Source organism: Nerophis ophidion, linkage group LG05 (genome assembly GCF_033978795.1).
Source record: "Nerophis ophidion isolate RoL-2023_Sa linkage group LG05, RoL_Noph_v1.0, whole genome shotgun sequence".
NCBI classification, from domain to species: Eukaryota; Metazoa; Chordata; class Actinopteri; order Syngnathiformes; family Syngnathidae; genus Nerophis; species Nerophis ophidion.
Window position 1 is genome coordinate 38,433,219 of NC_084615.1, and position 27,500 is coordinate 38,460,718.

A 27,500-nucleotide genomic window follows, 5' to 3' on the forward strand; every position below is an offset into this window, starting at 1 on the left:
TGATTGTGGCCTGTGGAATGATGGTCCACTCCTCTTGAATGGCTGTGCAAAGTCTCTGGATATTGGCGGGAACTGGAACATGCTGTAGTACACACCGATCCACAGCATTCCAAACATGCTCAATGGGTTACATGTCCGGTGAGTGTGCTGGCCATGGAAAAACTGGGATGTTTTCAGCTTCCAGGAATTGTGAAAAGAATCCTTGCAACATTGGGCTGTGCATTGTCATGCTGCAACACGAGGTGAACGGCACAACAATTGGCATCAGGAACTTGTCATCTGTGCATTCAAAATGCCGTCAATAAAATACACCTGCGTACGTTGTCCATAACATACGCCTGCCCATACCATAACCCCACACCCACCATGGGCCACTCCTTTCACAACTGCGCTCCCACACACGGTTTCTGCAAACAGTGAAATCCAGGATTTATCTATTACGAGAAAACCTCTCCAACATGCCAGACGCCATCGAATGTGAGCATTTGCACACAAACTGAAGTCAGGCAGCATGCAGATGAGCTTTCCTGAGACATTTTCTCACAGTTTGTGCAGAAAATATTTGGGTTTGCAAACCAGTGGTTGCAGGAGCTGTCCGTGTGGCTGGTCTCCGACTATCATGGAGGTGCATCTGCTGGATGTGGAGGTCCTGGACCGGTGTGGTTACACGTGGTCTGCAGTTGTGAGGCCCGTACAGAAATGAACAATCAATTCACCGGCATCAGCTCTGGTGGACATTCCTGCAGTCAGCATGCACGCTCCCTCAAAACTTGCGACATCTGTTGTAAAACTGCACATTTCAGCGTGGCACACGTGTACAATAATCATGCTGTTTAATCAGCATCTAGATTTCCCACCCCTGTGAGGTGGGATGGACTATGTTGGCAAAGAAGAAGTGCTCACGAAACACAGATTTGGACAGATTTGTGAACAATAATTGAGAGGAATACGTCTTTTGTGTATAGTTTTAAATCTTTGAATTCAACTCATGAAACATGGGAGCAATAACAAGTGTTGCGTATCTATTCGTTTTGTGTATATATGCACACACACGTGCACACACACAGTATTTATATATATGCACAGACATACTTATATATGTATATATATATATATATATATAAATATATATATTGATATATTTACACATCTCTATTGATCTCTCTATATACGTATCTTTTTATATATATATACATACACATATGTATATCTCGATATGTACATATATATATATCTCTATATATCTATCTATATATACACTATATACACAATATATATATATCATATATATATACGGTATTTCCCTGAATTGCCGCCGGGGCGCTAATTAATTTAAAACCTCTTCTCACTCCTGGGCTTACCAAAGGCATGCGCTAAAAGTAAGCATGCACTAATTATTTTAAAACCTCTTCTCTCCCCGGCACTCACTAAAGGCATGCAGTAAAACTTTTAGTGTGATGTAAGTTTGGACCTTAAATCTTACTGAATAGCTCTTGTGCGATTTCAAATTACCAGTATTGAAATCAGCCTCCTCCATTTTGAAAATGATGACAGGGGAAGTGTCACTCGTGACGTCACGAGTTTGACCAGGCGGTAATACTAAGCATGCGCTAATTATTTTGCGAAGCGAGTTTGACCCGGCAGTAATTCAAGGCAGGCGCATACTATATGCTCTGCCGCAATTCAAGGAAATAGGGTATATATATATATATATATATATATACACACACATATGCATATATATATACGTATATATATATATAATCTATATACAGTATATATAGATATATTCATATCTATCTATCCATCTATCTATCTATATATGTATATATATATACATATATATATATATATATATATATATATATATACATATATATACACACATATGCATATATATATACGTATATATATATATATATATATATATATATATATAATCTATATACAGTATATATAGATATATTCATATCTATCTATCTATCTATATATGTATATATATATATATATATATATATATATATATATATATATATATATATATATATATATATATATATATATATATATATATATATGGGTTAGTGCGTCTGCCTCACAATACGAAGTTCCTGCAGTCCTGGGTTCAAATCCAGGCTCGGGATCTTTCTGTGTGGAGTTTGCATGTTCTCCCCGTGAATGCGTGGGTTCCCTCCGGGTACTCCGGCTCCCTCCCACTTCCAAAAACATGCACCTGGGGATAGGTTGATTGGCAACACTAAATTGGCCCTAGTGTGTGAATGTCAGTGTGAATGTTGTCTGTCTATCTGTGTTGGCCCTGCGATGAGGTGGCGACTTGTCCAGGGTGTACCCCGCCTTCCGCCCGATTATAGCTGAGATAGGCGCCAGCGCCCCCCGCGACCCCAGAAGGGAATAAGCGGTAGAAAATGGATGGATGGATGGATGGATGGATATATATATATATATATATATATATATATATATATATATATATATATATACACACACATACATAATCTATTGTTGGATCATCTTAGCTGGACAAAAGTGTCATATAGACACATATGGAAATGGTCCGTCCTCATCTTGTGGTTAACCATTGGCCTAAAGTTTGCCTTGGACCTTCTGTTGTTTTCACGCCAAAGCTGAGCCAATTGTTGGCGCCATTATTGACTCAGTAATTAAAGTATTTTAAGGTGGGGATGCTGTAATGGTGACATACGCTGCCATCTGTCCCCCCTCGCCTCCATCCGAGTGCCTGAGAGGGATGCTTCTTATCGGATTGATACAGTAAGTCCTAGAAGGAATATGGTCTTCTTGTTGAGGATTTTACTGTACAGGACAGTACAGTACTTAATGCATGCTACTGAATGACTGCCAGGCTTCAGTCCTTCTCAGATTATTGACATTTATTGTGAAAAGTGCAACTTCCCTCTGGAAGCAAACAAAAAAGGTTGTCTTTTCCTCGCACTTTCTATTTACAGCTCATACCAACAGCAGCTGCATGCAGGACTTGAACAACGAAGAAGCTCCTGTACCTTCCAGCCACTCGTGTCTTTATCGACTTCTTTTAGTCGTCAGAGCACCCCGCTGGCACCCATGAAGACAGTGTTGATAGGGGGTAGACAAGACACCAGGTCCTGCACATCAGCGTGGGACGTGGCTGCACACTGCTGGGACGGAAGTGCATCCTGGGAGGCGAATGGAGAGGAGACAGCGTACATGCAGGGGGAAGATCCTGGCGGGGGAGAAAGTTGATATTATGTTTACATGACAGGAAAGGTTTGGAAGTGTGACTCTTGATTTGTGTGTGCGCACAGTCAGCTATGTCCCTTAGTGGAGGTAGAATAGAAAAGACTATACCGTTCCATTCCAGTCCTTTCGGTGGCAGTAAAGGACATTAAAAGTTAGTGGCCCTAGACACTACCATATATATATATATATATATATATATATATATATATATATATATATATACACACACACACACACATGTATGCCAGGGCATGGAGGCAGAGTGTAACACAGAAGACAACGCCCCAACCTTGGCCACATCATCGAGGGGCGGTACATTCCCCTGTACCTCCTCAATCAGCCTGAACTGCCACCAGCTGTGCGACCAGGTGGGGCTCAGCAACAAACAGTTCTTAACCCTGCCTCATTCAGGTCTGGCTCTCCCTTGTGTCAAGGCAGGTTCATCAGGCGGTAAGTGAGACATCCACTATTTTACCACTAAGGACATTAATAGTGAAATGTTTTCTGATGTTATGTTTTCTCTTGTTTGATAGGCTAGTAACTACGACGAGTAAAGAAGTGTGCTGTGTGCAGGATTGAGAGCCCCGGATGGGAGAAATTTATGTTTGTTAATGGACACTTTAAGTTGATTATTCCACACCCAGACCTCCCTACTAAGACTTGTGCAAGAAATGCCCTTTCCGGCTTTTTGCAAACACCCTCCTGTGTATTCGTGAGAATTCGGGTACCACATATGGTGGAGAATGTGGGCAATCTGATTCACACCAACCTCCCACAATGTCACACACAGAAGCACTGAGTGCTTTGTTAAAAAGCCAAGCTGAACTTCAAGGTGCAGTACAAGAGCGAGTAAAAAAGATTGCTAAAGATGTGGCTAGTACAATGGCACCCGCTGCAGTCCTAACTAAACTATTGGGTGAGGATGATGTGGAAGCCTATTTAGATTTATTTGAGAGCACTGTGGCCCGGGCAAAGTGACCGGTAGCTGAATGGGGATCCATTCTAGCATCTTTCCTCACTGGAGAAGCCCAGCGAGTGTGTAGTGACTTGGCATTGGCGGATGCTCGAGAATTCAAGAAACTAAAGAAAGCCACTCTCGACAGTCAAGGGTGCAGTCTGCCTGCCAGGGCCTAACGATATCACAACTGGACCTTTCAGCCCACACAGTCACCGCGACCGCAGGTAGCCGCACTGCTCCGCCTAACACACCGTTGGCTAACGAGCAAAGGAAACACCCCCTCCGTAGACCAACTGGCGATAGACCGCTGTATCCGAGCCTTTCCCCTGATGTCCGAAAACATGCCGCACAAGTAAGCCCTCCAACTGTGGAGCAGTTGGTGGCCTTATTAGAGAACCACCAAGTGAGCATGGAAATGCTGAGAGCCACACGCACTGAAATGACCAGAGCTACCGGGGAAGAGAGGCTAGGCCGCAACCGCTGAAGAGCGCCACCGATCTTGAGGCGCTGCCCCTGAGAGGCCCAGTCGGCCCCCACAGCGGAAATGTTACGTGTGTGGACACCCGGACTACATGTCTTGGGCGTGTCCGGAACGCGACCGTGATGTCTCCATGGCCACAGCCCCCAGCTCGGATGCAGGCAAACCATGCCTCCACACGGGGAGTGGACAAGGACAACATGCCAGCCTTCCAGTAAAGATAGGGGGACCGATGCACATGCATTGCTGGACAATGGGAGCGCTGTGACCTTGGTACACGCTGACTTGGCTGGACCACTCAGCAAGGACACCGTTCCAGTGACGTGCGTACATGGAGATGTCCGCCAGTATCCGTTGAGCCACATTCGCATTCAGACACCCCGAGGTACCAGCTGGAGTGGTACCAAACCTGCCTGTACCACTACTTATTGGGTCTGACTGTGTACTCTTTGGCCGTTACTGGACCCCAAGCTACATTCCAGGTGCCGTTCCGCAACAATGGACTCAAAAGTATGAGACCGCTTGCAGGCTGCCCTGCGTTTAGGCCCTCGTCATAGGCCCCACTGAGTGACAGCTCAGCCGAAGAGGAGCAACGGGAGAGCAGAAAAGAGAAGACAGAAGAGGAAGGGGACCCCTTTGTGGAGTTCCCTGTGCCAGAAGAGAGCAGCAACCCTGAAACGGGCGAGTTTGCCACGGCCCAGTGGAATGACCAGAACCTCAGCTTAGCCCGCCAACAAGTTGTGGAAATTGACGGACAGAAATGTGAAGGGATGAGCGCACTTAATTCACCGTTTTATTAAAAATGGCCTTCTCTATAGAGGGGTGTTAACCAAGGGCGGGGACATAATTGAGCAACTGCTGGTGCCCAAGTCTCATATCTCCCGAGTGCTTTATCTTGCCCATACTCATCAGCTGGGAGCTCATCTTGGTGTACAAAAGACATATGACCGCGTAATAACCCGCTTCTATTGGCCTGGTGTGAAACGAGCCATAGCAGACTTCTGCAAGAACTGTCCCGAATGCCAAAAGACTGCACCCAAACCCACGTATCGAAACCCCTTTGTACCGCTCCTCATCATCGGCACCCCATTCTCACGTCTGGCAATGGACATCATCGGACCACTCCCGAAGTCAGCCAGAGGACATCGCTACATACGTAATAGTAGACTATGCCACCCGATATCCTGAGGCTGTACCATTACGCACAGCCTCAGCCAAAGCAATAGCACACAAACTGTTTATGATGGTTAGCCGAGTGGGGATCGCAGATGAGGTTCTAACGGACCAGGGCACATGTTTTATGTCACAAGTGCTAACCATGCTGTACAAATGGCTGAAAGTAAAACACATACAGACCTCTGTATATCACCCTCAGACAGATGGCCTGGTGGAATGTTTCAACTGCACCCTGAAAAAGATGCTAAAAAAAGTAGCCGACGAAGACGGGAAAGACTGGGATCACCTCATTCCATATGTCCTTTTTGCCATCAAAGAGGTGCCCCAGGCGTCCACTGGCTTCTCCCCCTTTGAGCTAGTTTATGGACGACGTCCCCGAGGCCTGCTGGACATTGCGAAAGATACCTGGGAGAACCAACCCTCGCCACACCGCAGTGTGATCGACCATGTTGCCCAACTACAAGCCCGGGCTCGCAAAATCTGGCCAATGGTAAGAGAACATATGGAAAAATCCCAAAGAGAACAGGCAAGAACATATAACAGAGGTGCCAGACTCCGAGAGTTCCAAGTTAGGGAAAAAGTGCTGGTATTGGTTCCGTCCAGCGAATGCAAGTTCTTGACTAGATGGCAGGGGCCTTATGAGGTAATTGAGAGAATCGGGCCCGTCAACTAAAAGGTAAACCAGCCAGGCCGGGGGAAAGGCCACCAAATTTATCAGGTAAATATTCTGAAAAAATGGCATGCGGCAGAGCCGTTGCCATCTGCTGCGTTTTTAACTGTACACTCTCCCCAGACCAATCTCCGGTACCTATAGGAGAGGACCTCTCCCCGTCACAAAGGCAAGAGGTAAAGGAACTTCTGGGACGGAACCAGGACCGACTCTCGGAACTGCCAGGAAGGACCCAGGTGATCAAACATGACATTGAGACCCAAGCTGGAAAAGTGGTAAGACAAAGGCCTTACCGAATCCCAGAAGCCAGGCGGGCGGCTATAAAAGAAGAGGTAAAGAAAATGCTAGAACTTGGAGTAATAGAGGAATCTCATAGTCCATGGTCCAGCCCGATTGTTATTGTGTCAAAACCAGACGGGTCCCTGCAATTTTGTAATGACTTTCGCTAATTAAATGAGATATCACTGTGTGATGCTTATCCCATGCCCATAGTAGATGAGCGGATAGAGCGGCTCGGCCCCGCTCGGTTCGTCAGCACCCTGGACCTGACAAAGGGCTACTGGCAGGTGCCATTGTCGGAAAGGGCGAAACCCAAAACGGCCTTCTCCACACCAGAGGGGCTATTCCAATACACCGTCTTGCCGTTCGGGATCCACGGGGCCCGGGCAACATTCCAGAGGATGATGCACCGAGTTCTACGGCCCCACCAGTTATACACAGCCGCCTACCTAGACGATATTGTGATTCACAGCACCAGCTGGTCTCTTCATCTCCAGCATCTTGATGCGGTTCTAGGAGCCCTTAGACGTGCCGGACTGACCGTCAACGCTAAGAAGTGCCGAGTGGGTCTGACTGAGACTGATTATCTTGGCTACACAATCGGAAGAGGCTGCGTGAAACCCCAGGCACGCAAAGTGGAGCGCATCAGGGAATGCCCCCGCCTCTTGACAAAAAAGCAAGTAAAATAATTTATTGGCCTGGTATCATATTGTCAAAAATTTATTAAAAATGTCTCTACGACTGCAACACCGCTTTATGAACTGACAAGGAACAAACTGCCCCATTATGTCATCTGGCGGCTGAGGCCGAGACTGCCTTCCAGATGTTGAAGAAAGCCCTGTGTGAAGAACCGGTGTTGAAAGCCCCTGACTTCAGCCAGCCGTTCATCCTCCACACTGACGCCTCAGGCACGGGCATTGGAGCCATGCTCGCCCAGCTCGTGGACAGAGAAGAGCACCCAGTGACATTCATTAGTAGCAAGCTTCAGAGCCATGAGCGAAACTATGCCACAGTGGAAAAAGAGTGCTTGGCAGTGAAATGGGCCATACACCACCTCCGCTACTGCCTATGAGGTAGGACCTTCACCTTAGTAATCCCTGGAACTACAGAACTACCAATTCACCGTGGAATATCAGCCTGGTAAGGCAATTCCACATGCAGACGCCATGTCTCGGCTCTACGAAGAGGACAAAGAAGCTCCCGGACCGACCGGCGGGCTTAAGGGGGGGATATGTAGAGTCTCACTCAAGCACCGCCCGACAGGTAAGCACCTCACAGGGGAGGAACCAGGGCATGGAGGCAGAGTGGAACACAGAAGACAACGCCCCAACCTTGGCCACATCATCGAGGGGCGGTACATTCCCCTGTACCTCCTCAATCAGCCTGAAGTGCCACCAGCTGCGCGACCAGGTGGGACTCAGCTACAAACAGTTCTTAACTCTGCCTCATTCAGGTCTGGCTCTCCCTTGTGTCAAGGCAGGTTCATCAGGCGGTAAGTGAGACATCCACTATTTCACCACTAAGGACATTAACAATAGTGAAATGTTTTCTGATATTATGTTTTCTCTTGTTTGATAGGTTATTAACTACGAAGAGTAAAGAAGTGTGCTGTGTGCAGGATTGAGAGCCCCGGATGGGAGAATTTTATGTTTATTAATGGACACTTTAAGTTAATTATCCCACACCCTACCCTTCCTACAAAGACTTGTGCAATAAATGCCCTTTCCGGCTTTTTGCAAACACCCTCCTGTGTCTTGGTGAGAATCCGGGTACCACAATATATACATATACATACATATGTGGATACATCTATATACTGTGTATATATGTTGCCCATCAGATCCAGCAGTCGAGTCATACCAAAGACTATAAAAATGGGACCCATTGCCTCCCTGCTTGGCACTAAGCATCAAGGGTTGGAATTGGGGGTTAAATCACCATAAATGATTCCCGGGCGTGGCACCGCTGCTGCCCACTGCTCCCCTCACTTCCCAGGGGGTGAATAAGGGGATGGGTCAAATGCAGAGGATAAATTTCACCACACCTAGTGTGTGTGTGACAATCATTGGTATTTTAACTTTAACATTTGTCCCCAATGCAAGCGGAATTTAACAGTAGGGCTGCAGTTATCGATTATTTTTGTAATCGAGTAATCTATCAAGTGTTTTGTTTTTGTTGATCGAGTAATCTAATAAAACACATTTCCTTGCCTCACTGTGTATTTTAGAGAAAATAGTTTAAATGAACAAGGGTTTTTCTAATGACTATTTCATCATATGAATACACATAACATTGAAATTGCACTTTTACTATGGTAGCATCATTATATATTACCTATTTAAAAAAAAAAAGGCAGTTAAAAAAAACTATGTGCCCTAAAACCAGGTCATAGATAATAAAGAACCAAACTAATTGTGTAGGTATTTACCAATTTAACACAAACAGTACCATATGTAGATTTTTGGAAAAACTTGTTAGAATAAACAGACAAAACTGCTGCTAACATGTCCTCACATGTCCCCATGTCTTTGGATAAAATCCTTTTTTTTATGCAGGTCAAGCATTAGCTGACAAAATTGTCTTTTACCTTGGTCCTGCTTGTTTGCTGCTCTTAAATATGCAGGATGTGTTCTGGTAATGTTGTATCATCGATGTAAATGCTGTTTTGAAATGTCAGTTCAATTTGACAGTGCAATCATTTCACCACCATGTCTGCTCTTAGTTTTATAATGATTGCAAAATCTCTCTGGTCTTCTTTGGGTCCTTTGCTCTCTTTTTACCTATGCGTTCTTCTTTTAGCTTGGTACTCCGCTGGTCCCGCTACACGCATGCGCACACACACAGAATGCACAGCTCTCATATGCGCTCTATTGAGGCAGTCTTGCGGAAACAATTAATGCGTATATTACTATACAAAATGCAAATTGAAGCTTTTCTCCAATCAAATGAATCGATGACTCGATGCAGACCTACAGTTTGTTACAGCCACAAAGTGTGTGTGTGTGTGTGTGACATTTACCTGTCATACTTTCCACCTCAGAGAAGAACGTCCCCATTTTCTTTCCTGGCTCATCCAGGATGTTAAGGGGGTCGTGGACCTCTGAATATGTTGCAGGAAAAGTGGAGCGCAGGCTGCCCACACTGCTGATGACCGAGACGTGCTGGTCCACCAGCGGTGTCATCCGCTGGCTGTCCAGGTAGCTGTTATTACCATAGTAACCTGAGGCAGGAGGCCATATTATGTTCATGTTTATTGTGGAGATTAATTTGTATGTTTGGTATGGTCTTACCACTTTGCCCTGCCGCTGAATACGCTTGACACCCGCCACTGCTGTGGTTCAGTCCAAATCCAAAGCCCTCAGCAGAGTCCAGGATCTGAGCTGCTGTCTGAGCCTCCAGACCCTGATTGCCGAGGATAGGATCAGAGCCCGAGCCGTAGTCGGAAGTAGGCCTGAGCGAGGAGGCATAAGGAGTCAGGGAGCAAGCAGTGGCACTGCCGGAGGGGAAATGGTGGCCGTCTGGGTAGAAGACGTCTTTGGGGGACAAAGGGTGCTGGTCGCCAAAAGAGGTGTAGCGAGAGGAGAGGTGGTAGGACAAGGATGTTGCCTGACACAGACTCCCGGTCTGAGGCCTGAATGTGGAAAACACAAGAAGAAATAAAGCTGAAGTAGTGATGCTTCCTTGTCAACACATGGGGGTGTACAGGAAAGGAGAACAGATATCGTGGTAATGCAATTTAAAGGGGTCCTATCATAATATTTTTTTCCACCTTTAAAAAACTTCCTCGTGGTCTACATAACATTTAATGGTGGTTCTTTGGTCAAAATTCTGCATAGATTATGTTTCACAGACCCTTTTATCCACATGTCTCCAGTTTGACTGCGTCTTCTACCATGTTGTAGTTTTTAGCGCTTCCATATGGAGTCTACTTACAGATATAAATCAAAACTATATGCTACTTTGTTTTAGAAATGGTAAGAGTTGAGGATGCGTGTCCATGTATGAGCCAGTCTGCCCCATAACGACAGGATAAAGGAAAACAACTTTGGACTACAATGGTGGACTCGCACAAAGCTCTTCGAGTATTATGGAGATATCCACGGACGTCCCCAATGGGAAAAAAATCACGAATTGGTCAAATTCCAAACACTTTTTTGGAGGAACTATGAAGGAAGGCAAGTAAGATTTTTTTTTTTTAAATATCTTCACCATGCCTCCATGGTTTAAATTCATATTTTCGGGGCTTATTCAGATCCGAAATACACAAAAACTTGTACCAATAGGTAAGAACATTTGGTTTTGCATTTTAAGGCTCCTTTAAGAGTGCCCCAACTTAGGAGTTGAGTTTTAAGATAAGCTGTGTCTCATGGATATTTTTTAATGATTGAAGTCGCAAGCAAACATTTGAGTTAAAAGCATCCCCGCCATTAGCTGGTATATCTTTTGTGGAGAGGGGTGGCACAGATTCGGTGACCACAGATGAGGCCGCTAGCTGTCCAAAGTCGGGACCCAGGGTGGACCACTCTGTGCATAAGTTGGGGAAGTCTCTGCGCTGCTGACCTGTCTCCACTCAAGGTGATCTCCTTCTGGCCCCACTATGAACTGGACTCTCACAGTATTATGCCACTCGAGGTCCATTGTACCGGTCGCCGAGGATGTCGTTGTGGCTTTGAGACCCTCGTGATATAGGGCTATATAAGTAAACTTTGATTGATTGATTGATTGATTTATTGATAGTAAATGCCACAGTGAAGACCGTAATATCCGCCCAAATCATTCGGTCATGCTTATAGCTAGAAATCCACATAACTTTGTTCTCCAACCGTGGGAAAGTAGAAAGTGAGTGAGAACGACGTGTAGAAGTAGTAGTGGATTATTTTCAGTAAATTAAATAAATAAATAATCAAAAACAATGTAATCAACTTGGTGAAGCACTCCGAGCGTAGCACTGAGATCACTGAGTTCAACGGCCGAATCGGTGCGGCATCTGCAGTGAGGCGGACCCTGAATCTATCCGTCATGGTGTGGAATAATTTATCGGTCGATCTACCTTCCTATCCTCACCTATGTGACCTTTGGGTTGTGACCGAAAGGACAAGATCACGGGTACAAGCGGCCGCAATGAGTTTCCTCCCGAGAGTAGCAGGGCTCTGCCTTAGAGATATGGAGAGAAGCTCTGTCATTTGGGAGGATCTTGGATTAAAGTCGCTGCTCCTCCACATTGAGAGCAGCCAGATGAGGTGGTTTGAGCATCTGGTCAGGATGCCTCCCAGACGCCTCCCACGATAGGCATTCAGGCTGGGACCGGGGAGGAGCTGGACGAGTTAGCTGGGAAGACGGAAGTCTGAGCTTCTCTGCTTAGGCTGCTGCCCCAGTATACCCAAATAAACGGAAGAAGTTGGATGGATGAATCGCTGTTGATTTGATGTGTAAGTGTTTTATGTTAAAAGCTACGTCGCACAACCAATTTTGGAATGTGTCTAAGGATTTTGTCCATTTGTGAGGTTGGAGGTCACCGATGTATGACTTGTTGTAGTTCTTCCAGAGCAAACTCCTCCAAGCATGCCTTTATGGAGCTTGTTTTGAGAACAGGGAAAAAGAAAAGGGTCTTGCCCAATGTGTTCCCACAAAGCTGGAGGCATACATTTTTTTAAATGTCTCGCTAAGATTAAGATTTGACAACTAAGAAGTCCAGTCCAACTTCTGACTCATTCATTAAATGACGTGTCCCAATACTTTTCCCGTCCCGGCGAGCACAAGACATTAAAACAACCTTGAGAACTTGTTGAACTAGGTCCTGACATTGAGCAATTCAAACCTAACGTTGGAACAACATGCTTTTGATGACGTTTAATCAAGGACGGGTTCTGACGTTGACTTGACCATTGAAATTTGGTAATTTCCCAACCAATACTCTATAACACAAAACACGTTAAAACAACATGCTTTTTGAGGACATTTATTCAATGTCAGGTTGTGACGTTGACTTGACCATTGAAATTTGTTCATTTTCCAACCAACAACATGGATCCAATGTTAGGCATTACAAGGACAACCATTTTGCAATGTTGTTTAGAAGTCAGTTTTAAAAAACATACAGTACAGGCCAAAAGTTTGGACACACTTTCTCATTCAATGGGTTTTCTTTATTTTCTTGACACTGTCACTGAAGGCATCAAAACTATGAATGAACACATGTAGAGTTATGTACTTAAAAGTCTACTGAAACCCACTACTACCCACCACGCAGTCTGATAGTTTATATATCAATGATGAAATATTAACATTGCAACACATGCCAATACGGCCTTTTTAGTTTACTAAATTGCAATTTTAAATTTCCCGGGAGTTTCTTCTTGAAAACGTCGCGTAATGATGACGTGTACGCGTGACATCACGGACTGTTAGGAAATATGAGCGCTGCGCACACACACAGCTAAAAGTCGTCTGCTTTAACCGCGTAGTTACACAGAATTTTGGACATCTGTGTTGCTGAATCTTTTGCAATTTGTTCAATTAATAATGGAGAAGTGAAAGTAGAAAGATGGAGTTGGGAAGCTTTAGCCTTTAGCCAAACAAACAAACGGTGATTCCTTGTTTAAAATTCCCGGAGGTGAAACTTTACTATGGATCAGAGCGGTCAAGCGAACATGGATCCCGACCAAATGTCAACCAGCAGGTTTCGGTAAGAAAATTGTGGTAAAAAGTCGCTTCTGACCGGAGAAAAGCTGAGCTTGCGCCGTCCATAAAGCTGCCGTCGACTTCCCTGAGACACTGGCGTCAAGGCACCCGTGGACACACACCTCCGACTATCAGGTACTGTCAAACTCACTAAAACACTAGCAACACAATAGCAAGATAAGGGATTTTCCAGAATTATCCTAGTAAATGTGTCCAAAAACATCTGAATCCGTCCCAATGCAATCACGTTTTTTTTGTCTTTTTTGTAGTCCGTCGCTATCAATATCCTCAAACACGAATCTTTCATCCTCGCTCAACTTAATGGCTAAATTGTTGTTTTCTCGGTCCGAATAGCTCTTTTTGTTGGAGGCTCCCATTAAAAAAAATGTGAGGATGTGAGGAGCCCTCAACGGGTGACGTCATCGTTTGCAACTTCCGGTAAAGGCAGGGCTTTTCTGTTAGCGACCAAAAGTTGCAAACTTTATCGTCGATGTTCTCTTCTAATTCTTTCAGCAAAAATATGGCAATATCGCAAAATGATCAAGTATGACAAATATAATGGACCTGCTATCCCCGTTTGAATAAGAAAATCTCATTTCAGTAGGCCTTTAACAAAAAAAGGTGAAATAACTGAAAACATGTTTTATATTTTAGGTTTTTCAAACTAGCCCCCCTTTGCTCTCATTACTATTTTTCACACTCCTAGCATTCTCTCGATGAGCTTCAAGAGGGTTGGGTTTTTACTTTACAGGTGTCATAGTTTTGATGCCTTCGGTGACAATCTACAATGTAAATAGTCAGGAAAATAAAGAAAACACATTGGAATGAGAAGGTGTGTCCAAACTTTTGGCCTGAACTGTAGATGTATAATCAACGTTGTATCAATGACTTGTGCCTGCTGGGATGTAGTGTGGGGAGACGTTAACTACATACATTTTAGGTTTGAGACCATGGTGGTTCAATTACTGCGTATCTAAATCATGTAACGCAAGAATGGCTACACCAGAAGATAAGTAATAAGGTTTAGGAACAGAGCCCAGACCTAAATATAACTGAAAATATGTGGGGTAACCAGAGGGGGCATGGCACAAAAAGGAACGCTGTCGCACGTCATAATACAGCTGTATGGATATGAAAAGTGACCTGAGTCCAGGCTGGTAGTTGGAGGTAGCGCCGGCTGCAGGAAAGTAAGTGGAGCAGGGGTACAGGGTCTCCGGGAAGGTGGTGCAGGGGTTGGGCTGGGTCATGGAGGTCAGTGTGGAGAAGTAAGACGAGGAAGACGAGGAAGAGGATGATGTAGAGGTGGAGGTCAAAGAGGAAGATGTGAGGGTTCTTCCCGCCATGGGTCCCTGGTTGATGACGGAGCCTCTGTGCACCAAGGCCGCTGGAGAGATGGGGGGCGTCATGACGGAGGTGGAAACCTGTGAGAAGTCCATGGGACCACCTGGGAAAGACAGAGTCAACCAGGACTGACATCTTTGCTAAGACCAGTGCTTCTCAATTATTTTCTTTTTTGGTAACACCCCCTAGGAAAAAGAAAACATTCTAATACAATAACTCATGCGATTAATCACAAAAAACTATGGCGTTTAATTATGTATGTACAAACCCCGTTTCCATATGAGTTGGGAAATTGTGTTAGATGTAAATGTAAACGGAATACAATGATTTGCAAATCCTTTTCAACCCATATTCAGTTGAATATGCTACAAAGACAACATATTGATGGTCAAACTGAAAAACTTTTTTTTTTTTTGCAAATAATCATTAACTTTAGAATTTGATGCCAGCAACACGTGACAAAGAAGTTGGGAAAGGTGGCAATAAATACTGATAAAGTTGAGGAATTCTCATCAAACACTTATTTGGAACATCCCACAGGTGTGCAGGCTAATTGGGAAAAGGTGGGTGCTATGATTGGGTATAAAAACAGCTTCCGTGAAATGCTCAGTCATTCAGAAAGAAGGATTGGGAAACGGTCACCATTTTGTGAACAAATGCGTGAGCAAATTGTCAAACAGTTTAAGAACAACATTTGTCAACAGGTTATTGCAAGGAATTTAGGAATTTCACCATCTACGGTCCATAATATCATCAAAAGTTTCAGAGAATCTAGAGAAATCACTCCACGTAAGCAATGATATAAAAGACCTTCGTTCCCTCAGGCGGTATTGCATCAAAAAGCGACATCAGTGTGTAAAGGATATCACCACGTGGGCTGAGGAACATTTCAGAAAACCACTGTCAATAACTACAGTTTGTCGCTACATCTGTAAGTGCAAGTTAAAACTACTATGCAAAGCCAAAGCCATTTATCAACAACACCCACAAGAAACACTGCCGGCTTCGCTCGGCCTGAGCTCAGCTAAGATGGACTGCTGCAAAGTGGGAAGGTGTTCGTTCTGTGGTATGACGAGTCCACATTGCAAATTGTTTTTTGGAAACGGTGAAAGTCGTGTCCTCCGGACCAAAGAGGAAAAGAACCATCAGCACTGTTCTAGGTGCAAAGTTGAAAAGCCAGCATCTTTTGATGTATTAGTGACCAAGGCATGGGTAACTTACACATTTGTGAAGGCACCCTTAATGCTGAAAGGTACATACAGGTTTTGGAACAACATATGCTGCCATCTAAGCAATGTTATCATGGACGCCCCTGCTTTTTTCAGCAAGATAATGCCAAGTCACTTGTTACAACAGCGTGGCTTCATAGTAAAAGAGTGCGGATACTAGACTGGCTTGCCTGTAGTCCAGACCTGTCTCCCATTGAAAATGTTTGCCGCATTATGAAGCCTAAAATACTACAACGGAGACCCCGGACTTTTGAACAACTTAAGCTGTATATAAAACAAGAATGGGAAAGAATTCCACCTGCAAAGCTTCAAAAATGTGTCTCCTCAGTTCCCAAAGGTTTATTGAGTGTTGTTAAAAGAACAGGTGATGTTACACAGTGGTGAACATGCCCTTTCCCAACTACTTTGGCACGAGTTGTAGCCATGAAATTCTAAGTTAATTATTATTTGCAAAAAAATAAAAAAAAGTTTATGAGCTTGAACATCAAATATCTTGTCTTTGTAGTGTATTCAATTGGATATGGGTTGAAAAGGATTTGCAAATCATTGTATTCCGTTTATATTTACATCCAACACAATTTCCCAACTCATATGGACGGGGTTTGTACACAGAGTAACCCCACAATTTATTTTGTCCGCACATGCTGCATCACAATAACTGTGGATGGATACCTGGCCCAGGGTAGGCAACAGAATCTGTCGTCGAGTAGATGCCGGCGCTAGTCTCGTCTCTTTGCTGCTGACTGGTGGACACAGACATGTAGGTGGGCTGTCCTGGGGACTCGCTTTTGACCGATTGGTCGACGGTGGTGCTGGACTTGTTGCGATTGGCTAAGAAGCAGGAACTGGGAGAGGCCAGAAAGGCGGCTTTACTTGCACCTGAAATAGCAAACAAATCTGCCTCAACTACAGTCCATGTTGGATCTTTTTTTATTGTCATCCATACCTGCTTTCTTCATGTGTTTGTCCAGAAGGTTCTGCAGGTCTTGTTCCTTTTCGTTGTTAAACTGAGATTCCAGAGCCAACAGGATATATTCATCCAGCAGCATCCGGATCAGATGGAAGGAACCTGAGAACAACCCAGATAGAAGTAATTACTTTTGACCAGGGGTCCTCAAGGCAAGCCAAACATCAACCAAATAATCAAATCATACAATTTTAAAGAAAACTTAATGGAAGAAATACTTTGCTGGATAGCTCAATTGGTAATTGTGCTTGTTCTAAACCAAAAGCCTAGGCTTTAATTGCTGGGCTCCCTAGAGAGGTGTGTGACCTAATTAAAAGGAAATAATCCACAGATGCTCCTGGATCAGAACACAGGACCTTGTTCTTCCTCAGTTTGTCCAGCAGGGTGACAGCTGGTGTGTTTGAGCGTTTTTTTGGGGCTTAGTGGGAGGAAGCAGACAAATGGTCGGTGTTTATTCACACACCGTGTTTGAACAGCGAGCACACGACCCCGAGATAAGACTGTTTAATCAAGACCAGTGGGGCCATTACAATTTATGATGCCATTGTACAAATGCACTGCGTGTGTGTGTGTTTAGAAGACGGACGCACAAAACTGACCTTCCAAATGATTGATCCTAATACAAATAATGCAACATTTTTCCAGGTTGTGTCTCATTCATGTGTGCAAAATTGTGCTGTTGAAATGGATTGTGGTTCTTTCCTGACCAAAGCTGGAGGCATTGTTGAGCGTGAGGTTGTGCATGACTCTGGCACCAAAGAAGCTCCACCTGAGCAGGAACTCCTGAGCTCGCTTCTTCACCGTGCGACCCGTCTGCTTGCTTGGCTGCTTGCCCACAAAGAAAACAAAAAAAAAAAATGAAAAAAACAAGTGTGAGTCAACTTTCTGGTGTTTGCAGGGTGATTTAGATTAAAACACCTTGATGACTTTGTGCTCCACTACCGAGTCCAGCCACTCGATGAAGGACTCCACTGTAGCGTTCTTCCTCAGCAGTTCCTTTAGCTCCTGGAAGACAGTGATGGCGTCGTCTGGAGGAAAACAAGTATGTACAACAATAGAGGAATAAATTGAAAAAAACTCATCCTGGTCATGTAAACGACTCTCGGCAGAGATAATATTGAATACATTAAGTAATTGAACCTCCTCGGTGGAGTTAATTTTGAATATTTTTAGTAACTTTACATCTAGTAGCAGTAATATTGAATATTTACAGTAATTGAACTTCCCTTGGTGGTGGCAATAGTAAATATTTTCAGTAAAGGAATCTCCTTGCTGGAGCTAATATTGTATACTTCCAGTAAATGAATCTCCATGGGGGAGGTAATAATGAATCTTTCCAGTAACTGAACCTACTTGGAGGTAGTAATATTGCAAACTTCCTCTTAACATGAGCTCTATTGTTTTGGCAAAACATAACTCCTTTTGTGGCGGTACAATTGCATATTAATTATAAATAAATCTCCTCGGTGGAGGTACTGTTACATATTTTCTTTAAATTACTTTTCTTTGTGGAGGTACTGTAACATATTTTCTATGAATAAATCTCCTTGGTGGAGGTAATGCTACATACATACATCCATTTTCTACCGCTTGTCCCTTTCAGGGTCACGGGGGTTTGCCGGAGCCTATCTCAACTGCGTTTCGGGCGGAAGGCGTGGCGCAGTGGGAGAGTGGCCGTGCGCAACCCGAGGGTCACTGGTTCAAATCCCACCTAGAACCAACCTCGTCACGTCCGTTGTGTCCTGAGCAAGACACTTCACCCTTGCTCCTGATGGGTGCTGGTTGGCGCCTTGCATGGCAGCTCCCTCCATCAGTGTGTGAATGTGTGTGTGAATGGGTAAATGTGGAAGTAGTGTCAAAGCGCTTTGAGTACCTTGAAGGTAGAAAAGCGCTATACAAGTACAACCCATTTATCATTTATTTAAGGCAATTTACACCCTGGACAAGTCGCCACCTCATCACAGGGCCAACACAGATAGACAGACAACATTCACACTCACATTCACACACTCGGGCCAATTTAGTGTTGCCAATCAACCTATCCCCAGGTGCATGTCTTTGGCGGTGGGAGGAAGCCACGCAGTCACGGGGAGAACATGCAAACTCCATATTTTCCATAAATTAACGTCCTTGGTGGATGTACTATCACATATTTTCCATAAATTAACCTCAGTGGAGGTACTATTGCATAATTTCAATGAATTACATCTTTGGTGAAGGTAATTTTGAGCACTCAGCCTAAAAATGTAACACCTTTGGTGGTGGTATTTTTGCATATTTTCAGCAAATTAAGCTCCTTGGTAGTGATATTGAATATTTTATTTAAATACTTATTTTATTGGCAAAGATAAAAGCCAGGACTTGGACAAAACACTCGGTGGAGATAATACTGTCAAGTTATTTTCAATATTAACTCCTTGGAGGAGGTAATAATTGACAGGGAAACTCACGCTCAGAGTAGGCGTCGTGCTCGTGGTCGACAGCGGCTGTGATGCTGAGGAGAGACTGCAGGCTTATGCTGTGAAGATCGACGTTGTCAATGTCCAGCACCATGTTGGTCACCACGTTCTGGTCAAAGAGCGCCGGGCGAGCAATCTACAGCGATTACATCATCACCATGACAAGTTGACTTGGTCTGCAAGATGTTAACAAGTTGAATTCTGTGCATCACCTGCGCGAGGTGCAAGAAGGATGTCTGCCTCTTCAGGGAGGAGATAAAGCGGCGTGCGATGGGGAGCTTCTTGGCTGCAAGATTTTCTGGAAGGTTCTCCAGGGAAGAGGCCAGCCAGTGCTCCCAGTGCTTGGCAAAGTTTCGGATGTCTGCCAAGAGACTAATTAAAAACACAAACATTTGATATTGTGGTGATGCAAATTCTATTGTTTTTCTAAAAACTATCAAATATTTTGCATACAAATATATTACTAACCTTTCTGGCATCTCTTGCATTGTGGCAGGTATTAGAATATCAGTCAAAACCTGAAAGGTTGCAAATGTGTTGGTAATGTATGGACAATAATAGCATGCTGGGTGTGTGTTGGCCACCTTGTAGAGAATGGAGTCACACACACACAAGATGTCGACGACCACCGTGTTCTCCAACAGGTGAAGCAGGTGGTCGGGCATGCCCTGCCAGAAGTGCAGCAGGAAGTTCTGGATCTGCAAAAAAGAAAATCAAAAGCAGACCAATCATTGAAGTTGTCTCTAAAGGTAACCGCAAGTCCGATATGTTCACCTCGTCAAAGTTGACGTTGATGGCGTTGTCTAGGATGCACTGGCAGTGAGTTTTGTACATCATGATCAGAGTGTCCACCTGCACATATGTCATGACTTCATGAGCTTTCTAAAATCATTGGGAGATCAAGTGTTTGGTTTAACAACCTTGTCTCTGGGGGTGTTTCCCTGCAGGACGAGATGCTGAGCACTGGGGAATTCTGGCAGCAGCGTTCCAGTTTTGGAGCTCAGAGAATATTTTCTGGTGAATCCTCCCTGCCCAGAATATACACATCTTTTAGATCAGGGGTCTCAAACTTTTACAACAAACATACTCTGGCCAGCAAAAAGACCAACTTCCTGTAAGCAAGCGGAAGTGTCTGTAGCTATCTCCCGGTGAACTGAACAGTGTCAAAATATAAAACATTTTACAATAAAATTGACATTTGTAAAGACTTAAATGATACCATAGCTCAGAGTTACTATACCTGCTGGTAGCATAGTAACATTATTTTTTAAAGCGAAGCATACATTTACAGATATAAGAAACGTGTGTGAGATGTTACCTCATTCTTTAGCTTGCTCCCGGAAAATCTGTCAAAGAAAAGGTGAAGTTTTATACGTAAAACTAATCATAACATTTGGAAATTGTCAATGTTGACCAAAGTAAAGCAATTGAAAGTAAAGTACCTGGTCAAACCTTTACCAGAATAGACCGAGTGATAGTAGGCACTGCTCTCTTTGATGCCGATGCCATAGTAATGATACCTGCCGTATAACATGATTAATATACAAACCCCATTTCCATAGGAGTTGGGAAATTGTGTTAGATGTAAATATTAATGGAATTCAATGATTTGCAAATCCTTTTCAACCCATATTCAATTGAATCCACTTCAAAGACAAGATATTTGATGTTGAAACTCATAAACTTTATTTTTTTTTTGCAAATAATAATTATCTTACATTTTAATGGCTGCAACACATTCCAAAGTAGTTGGGAAAGGGCATGTTCACTACTGTCTTACATCACCTTTTCTTTCAACAACACTCAATAAACGTTTGGGAACTGAGAAGACACATTTTTGAAGCTTCTCAGGTGGAATTCTTTCCCATTCTTGCTTGATGTACAGCATAAGTTGTTCAACATTCCGGGGTCTCTGTTGTCTTATTTTAGGCTTCATAATGTTTAGTGGGAGACAGGTCTGGACTGCAGGCAGGCCAGTGTAGTACCCGGACTCTTTAACTATGACGCCACGCTGTTGTAACACGTGGTGTGGCATTGTCTTGCTGAAATAAGCAGGGGCGTCCATGATAACGTTGCTTGGATGACAACATATGTTGCTCCAAAACCTGTATGTACCTTTCAGTATTAATGGTGCCTTCACAGGTATGTAAGTTACCCATGCCTTGGCCACCAATAAATCCCCATACCATCACAGATGCTGGCTTTTGAACTTTGCGCCTAGAAAAATCAGGATGGTTATTTTCCTCTTTGTTCTGAAATGTGCACTCGTCAGACCACAGAACACTTTTCCACTTTGCATCAGTCCATCTTAGGTGAGCTCGGGCCCAGCCAAGCTGAGTCGGAAGGCAAAGCTCTCAATTTACCGGTCGATCTACGTTCCCATCCTCACCTATGGTCATGAGCTGTGGGTCATGCCTGAAAGGATAAGATCACTGGTACAAGCGGCCGAAATGAGTTTCCTCCGCCGTGTGGTGGGGCTCTCCCTTAGAGATAGGGTGAAAAGCTCTGCCATCCGGGAGGAACTCAAAGTAAAGCCGCTGCTCCTTCACATTGAGAGGAGCCAGATGAGGTGGTTCGGGCATCTGGTCAGGATGCCACCCGAACGCCTCCCTAGGGAGGTGTTTAGGGCACGTCCAAGCGGTAGGAGGCCACGGGGAAGACCCAGGACACGTTGGGAAAACTATGTCTCCCGGCTGGCCTGGGAACGCCTCGGGATCCCCCAGGAAGAGCTAGACGAAGTGGCTGGGGAGAGGGAAGTCTGGGTTTCCCTGCTTAGGCTGTTGCCCCCGCGACCCGACTTCGGATAAGCGGAAGAAGATGGAGATGGATGGATTTGGCTTTGCAAAGTAGAGTTTTAACTTGCACTTAAAGATGTAGCGACCAACTATAGTTGCTGACAGTGGTTTTATGAAGTGTTCCTGAGCCCATGTGGTGATATCCTTTACACACCGATTTCGGTTTTTGATGCTGTACCGCCTGAGGGATCAAAGATCCGTAATATCATTGCTTACGTGCAGTGATTTCTCCAGATTCTCTGAACTTTTTGATGATTTTACGGACCGTAGATGGTAAAACTTTTAAATTTCTTGCAATAGCTCGTTGAGAAATGTTGTTCTAAAACTGTTAGACAATTTGCTTACAAAGTGGTGACCCTCGCCCCATCCTTGTTTGTGAATTACTTAGCATTTCATGGAAGCTGCTTTTATACCCAATCATGGCACCCAACTGTTCCCAATTAGCCTGCACACCTGTGGGATGTTCCATATAAGTGTTTGATGAGCATTCCTCAACTTTATCAGTATTTATTGCCACCTTTCCCAACTTCTTTGTCACATGTTGCTTGCATCAAATTCTAAAGTTAATTATTATTTGCGAAAAAAAAAGTGTTTATCAGTTTGAACATAAAATATGTTGTCTTTGTAGCATATTCAACTAAATACGGGTTGAAAATGATTTGCAAATCATTGTATTCCGTTTATATTTACATCAATCACAATTTACAAACTCATATGGAAACGGGGTTTGTATCGTTATACCTACAACAGTGTATCAGAAAATAAACTGCAGGAGTGTTCAAACTCACTTGGAATGTCCTCTTGTTCCAAGTCTTCTTGTAGTAAGGAGAGGGAACTTCTGTCGTATCGTCTGAAGAATTCATGCAAGTATTATAGGAGAAAAGAAAGAAAGATAAATAAAAATGTAACTATCTCAATCATTCAGTCGTCGAAAATAATGACTTTAGAAACAGCACTGAGTACATTCTGAAATGTTCTGTCGCTCAACATACTTTTCCAAAAGTGGCAGCGCAAGCCGGTTCTAGTTTGACCTTTCTACAGAAGTCCAGGTAGTGAGCGTAGAGGATGCAGCGAGGAAGACACACACCCTCACACACAATGTAGTTTTCCTCCAGCCTGTTGACAAAAAACACAATAGTAACAATATTATTAATAAAATATGACTATTACTCGCCTCCTCACCACTGCAGGGTGAGCTGTGTCTGTTTCTTCTTGTCTTTGCCCATCTTAATGATGCTCTTCCTGGGAAAGGGGGGGCTGGTTTTGGCGTTCGGGTCCACGTCTTGGTCTTGATCCCGGTCTTCCTCAGAGGAGGCCATCTCGTTGCTGGTGTCCGCCTCTGAGGACACAGAACACACACACAGAACCATTGACAACTATATTTAATCACATAAAAATACAATTTATTGCACAGTTGCAGGAGAGGGATGCGTTGCCACAGTGAAGTAAAATAAACCTGTCCTGTCAAGAAGGACGTCATCATATGCTTTAAAGCAGTGCAAGTTCTCAACCTTACTCACGGGACGTACACCCTGTGGACTACAGTATTTTCTTCAGTAAAGTATCCCTTCAGTAGAAAAAAGTACATTAGTTTGAAAAAGAAAAGATGTAAAAACCCAGGGCTGTGATTTATGACTGTAAAAAACAGGTGTCGTTTGAGAACAAATATAGATTACTTAATATGAAAACAAAGAAATAAACCTTTATACACCTTTATTACAAAACACAATTATTACAAAGAAATGCTGTTGATTGTGACTACAATTTTTTTTTATAAACTTTATTTATTATTGTTTTTTTGTATTTTGTCACTCTCTTAACTTTTAAATGAGGCAAACTTACCAAAATCAAGAGATCAAATACATATTTCCCCCGGTAATTCTAGATTGTATATAGTACATTTTAACATCAAGTAACAATGGGGTGCCTTAAGTATACTATAGCACTATCTTTTGAAAACCACTGCTTTAAAAAACAACAAGTCTATAAATGTCCAACTTTATTCATCACTTAAAAAGCAAACTCTTCACTCAAACAGCTGAAAAAAACAGTTAAAAATTGTAATAATTTGAAACCTTTAAAAAAATTCTATACATTAAAATATTGTTTTTCAACCACTTGAGGCAACATTACATTTCAAGCAATTTTAAGACTAAGGGATCTTTGTGGATGTTTGGCTACTATTTTTATCCAAATGTACATGTCTACAACATATTGGTGAAAAATGTAGCAGTTTGTCCCTTTTTATTTAGTTGTGGCAGCACCCAGTGGCTTATTTCTGTCCTTGTCAGGTAAAATTTCCATCAGAGAGACAACTAAACTCTATTAACACATTAAACATTCATTTACTGGTTGAACACTACCAATATTGTAAAAGTGTCAACATGTTAAAAATGAATGAATGACCAGTTATTGACATGTAAAAGGGATATAATTAAATAAAACATGTTAAAAACATGTCTGAAAATAAACCTTCAATATAATAACAACAATTGGGCCTTTACCTGATTTGATGCCAGAGTCATCCTCCAGATGAAAAATTGAGGATCCATTGGTTTCATTTTCCTCCAAAGGTTTGGTGAAAGAGTGGACAGGAAAGAGTCCATCAGTGGCTGAAGTCTCTCTGCTGCGTTTCATCGGCATGGTCACGGAAACAGAGAAGGAAACAGAGTCCAGATCTGCTCAATCATTGGTGCCGCTTGACGCCTTCCTTTCGAGAAGACAGCAGGCCCAGCATCTTTTATTTGGTCAGCTTTATCCAGTGTTGGAGCCAGAAGCAGGTGGAAGAGGGCCTCGGTGCTGAGCTGTGATAAAGCAGAGAAGATAATAAACAGGGAGAGCAGGCCCGTCTAATGAAGCTGTGGATGCTCGCTTCATATTTACAGAAGAGATTCTTAATCATTAACTGAAGAAAGGCCTCATCCATCTGTCCATCTAGTCAGCTTTCTCTTTGCACTCACCATGTACAGGAAACATTAATGCAAATGATTGCATATATATGTATATATACACACACACACACACATATATATATATATATATATATATATATATATACATATATATATATATATATATATATATATATGTGTATACACAAACGTTTGTATATATATATATATATATATATATACACACACACATTTATACATACATATATATATATACACACATATGAACATATATACACATATGAATATATGTACATATATACCCACAAATATATATACATATAAATATATGTATACATATACAGTATATACACATTTATGCACATATATACATGTACTGTATATACATATATACACACACATACATCCATCCATCCATCCATCATCTTCCGCTTATCCGAGGTCGGGTCGCGGGGGCAGCAGCCTAAGCAGGGAAACCCAGACTTCCCTATCTCCAGCCACTTCGTCTAGCTCTTCCCGGGGGATCCCGAGGCGTTCCCAGGCCAGCCGGGAGACATAGTCTTTCCAACGTGTCCTGGGTCTTCCCCGTGGCCTCCTACCAGCTGGACGTGCCCTAAACACATCCCTAGGGAGGCGTTCGGGTGGCATCCTGACCAGATGCCCGAACCACCTCATCTGGCTCCTCTCGATGTGGAGGAGCAGCGGCTTTACGTTGAGCTCCTCCCGGATGGCAGAGCTTCTCACCCTATCTCTAAGGGAGAGCCCCGCCACCCGGCGGAGGAAACTCATTTCGGCCGCTTGTACCCGTGATCTTATCCTTTCGGTCATGACCCAAAGCTCATGACCATAGGTGAGGATGGGAACGTAGATCGACCGGTAAATTGAGAGCTTTGCCTTCCGGCTCAGCTCCTTCTTCACCACAACGGATCGATACAACGTCCGCATTACTGAAGACGCCGCACCGATCCGCCTGTCGATCTCACGATCCACTCTTCCCCCACTCGTGAACAAGACTCCTAGGTACTTGAACTCCTCCACTTGGGGCAGGGTCTCCTCCCCAACCCGGAGATGGCACTCCACCCTTTTCCGGGCGAGAACCATGGACTCGGACTTGGAGGTGCTGATTCTCATTCCGGTCGCTTCACACTCGGCTGCGAACCGATCCAGTGAGAGCTGAAGATCCCGGCCAGATGAAGCCATCAGGACTACATCATCTGCAAAAAGCAGAGACCTAATCCCGTGGCCACCAAACCGGAACCCCTCAACGCCTTGACTGCGCCTAGAAATTCTGTCCATAAAAGTTATGAACAGAATCGGTGACAAAGGACAGCCTTGGCGGAGTCCAACCTTCACTGGAAACGTGTCCGACTTACTGCCAGCAATGCGGACCAAGCTCTGACACTGCTCATACAGGGAGCGGACTGCCACAATAAGACATTCCGATACCCCATACTCTCTGAGCACTCCCCACAGGACTTCCCGAGGGACACGGTCGAATGCCTTCTCCAAGTCCACAAAGCACATGTAGACTGGTTGGGCAAACTCCCATGCACCCTCAAGAACCCTGCCGAGAGTATAGAGCTGGTCCACAGTTCCACGACCAGGACGAAAACCACACTGTTCCTCCTGAATCCGAGGTTCGACTATCCGGCGAAGCCTCCTCTCCAGTACACCTGAATAAACCTTACCGGGAAGGCTGAGGAGTGTGATCCCACGATAGTTGGAACACACCCTCCGGTCCCCCTTCTTAAAGAGAGGGACCACCACCCCGGTCTGCCAATCCAGAGGTACCGCCCCCGATGTCCACGCGATGCTGCAGAGTCTTGTCAACCAAGACAGCCCCACAGCATCCAGAGCCTTAAGGAACTCCGGGCGGATCTCATCCACCCCCGGGGCCTTGCCGCCGAGGAGCTTTTTAACTACCTCAGCGACCTCAGCCCCAGAAATAGGAGAGTCCACTACAGATTCCCCAGGCACCGCTTCCTCAAAGAAAGACGTGTTGGTGGGATTGAGGAGGTCTTCGAAGTATTCCCTCCACCGATCCACAACATCCGCAGTCGAAGTCAGCAGAACACCATCCGCACCATACACGGTGTTGATAGTGCACTGCTTCCCCTTCCTGAGGCGCCGTATGGTGGTCCAGAATCGCTTCGAAGCCGTCCGGAAGTCGTTTTCCATGGCTTCCCCGAACTCTTCCCATGTCCGAGTTTTTGCCTCCGCGACCGCTAAAGCTGCACACCGCTTGGCCCGTCGGTACCCGTCCACTGCCTCCGGAGTCCTATGAGCCAAAAGAACCCGAT

At 44.1% G+C, this 27,500-nt stretch overlaps 1 protein-coding gene and 1 long non-coding RNA gene across 3 annotated transcripts in view; one reads left to right on the plus strand and one right to left on the minus strand.

The window, feature by feature from the left end:
- Positions 1-2,936: 2,936 nt before the first annotated feature.
- Positions 2,937-27,500, minus strand: part of rfx6 (regulatory factor X, 6) — a 41,543-nt gene continuing 16,979 nt past the window's right edge. For both annotated transcript variants that reach the window (XM_061900879.1, XM_061900880.1), the window contains 20 exons: positions 24,793-25,092; positions 23,471-23,627; positions 23,281-23,404; positions 23,077-23,138; positions 20,936-21,013; positions 20,812-20,839; positions 20,414-20,521; positions 20,268-20,345; positions 20,078-20,191; positions 19,962-20,011; positions 19,706-19,865; positions 19,485-19,629; positions 17,953-18,062; positions 17,742-17,859; positions 17,014-17,136; positions 16,740-16,946; positions 14,641-14,941; positions 10,107-10,447; positions 9,836-10,036; positions 2,937-3,238 (listed from right to left, as the gene is read on the minus strand). In XM_061900879.1, the coding sequence (XP_061756863.1) occupies positions 3,078-3,238; positions 9,836-10,036; positions 10,107-10,447; positions 14,641-14,941; positions 16,740-16,946; positions 17,014-17,136; positions 17,742-17,859; positions 17,953-18,062; positions 19,485-19,629; positions 19,706-19,865; positions 19,962-20,011; positions 20,078-20,191; positions 20,268-20,345; positions 20,414-20,521; positions 20,812-20,839; positions 20,936-21,013; positions 23,077-23,138; positions 23,281-23,404; positions 23,471-23,627; positions 24,793-24,931 (2,805 nt within the window). In that variant the 5' untranslated portion in view covers positions 24,932-25,092 and the 3' untranslated portion in view covers positions 2,937-3,077. The remainder of the gene's footprint in view (positions 3,239-9,835; positions 10,037-10,106; positions 10,448-14,640; positions 14,942-16,739; positions 16,947-17,013; positions 17,137-17,741; positions 17,860-17,952; positions 18,063-19,484; positions 19,630-19,705; positions 19,866-19,961; positions 20,012-20,077; positions 20,192-20,267; positions 20,346-20,413; positions 20,522-20,811; positions 20,840-20,935; positions 21,014-23,076; positions 23,139-23,280; positions 23,405-23,470; positions 23,628-24,792; positions 25,093-27,500) is intronic.
- Positions 17,001-23,411, plus strand: LOC133553075 (uncharacterized). The gene is made up of 3 exons (XR_009806835.1): positions 17,001-18,076; positions 20,138-20,242; positions 20,441-23,411. It is a non-coding gene; the product is annotated as an uncharacterized LOC133553075 (long non-coding RNA).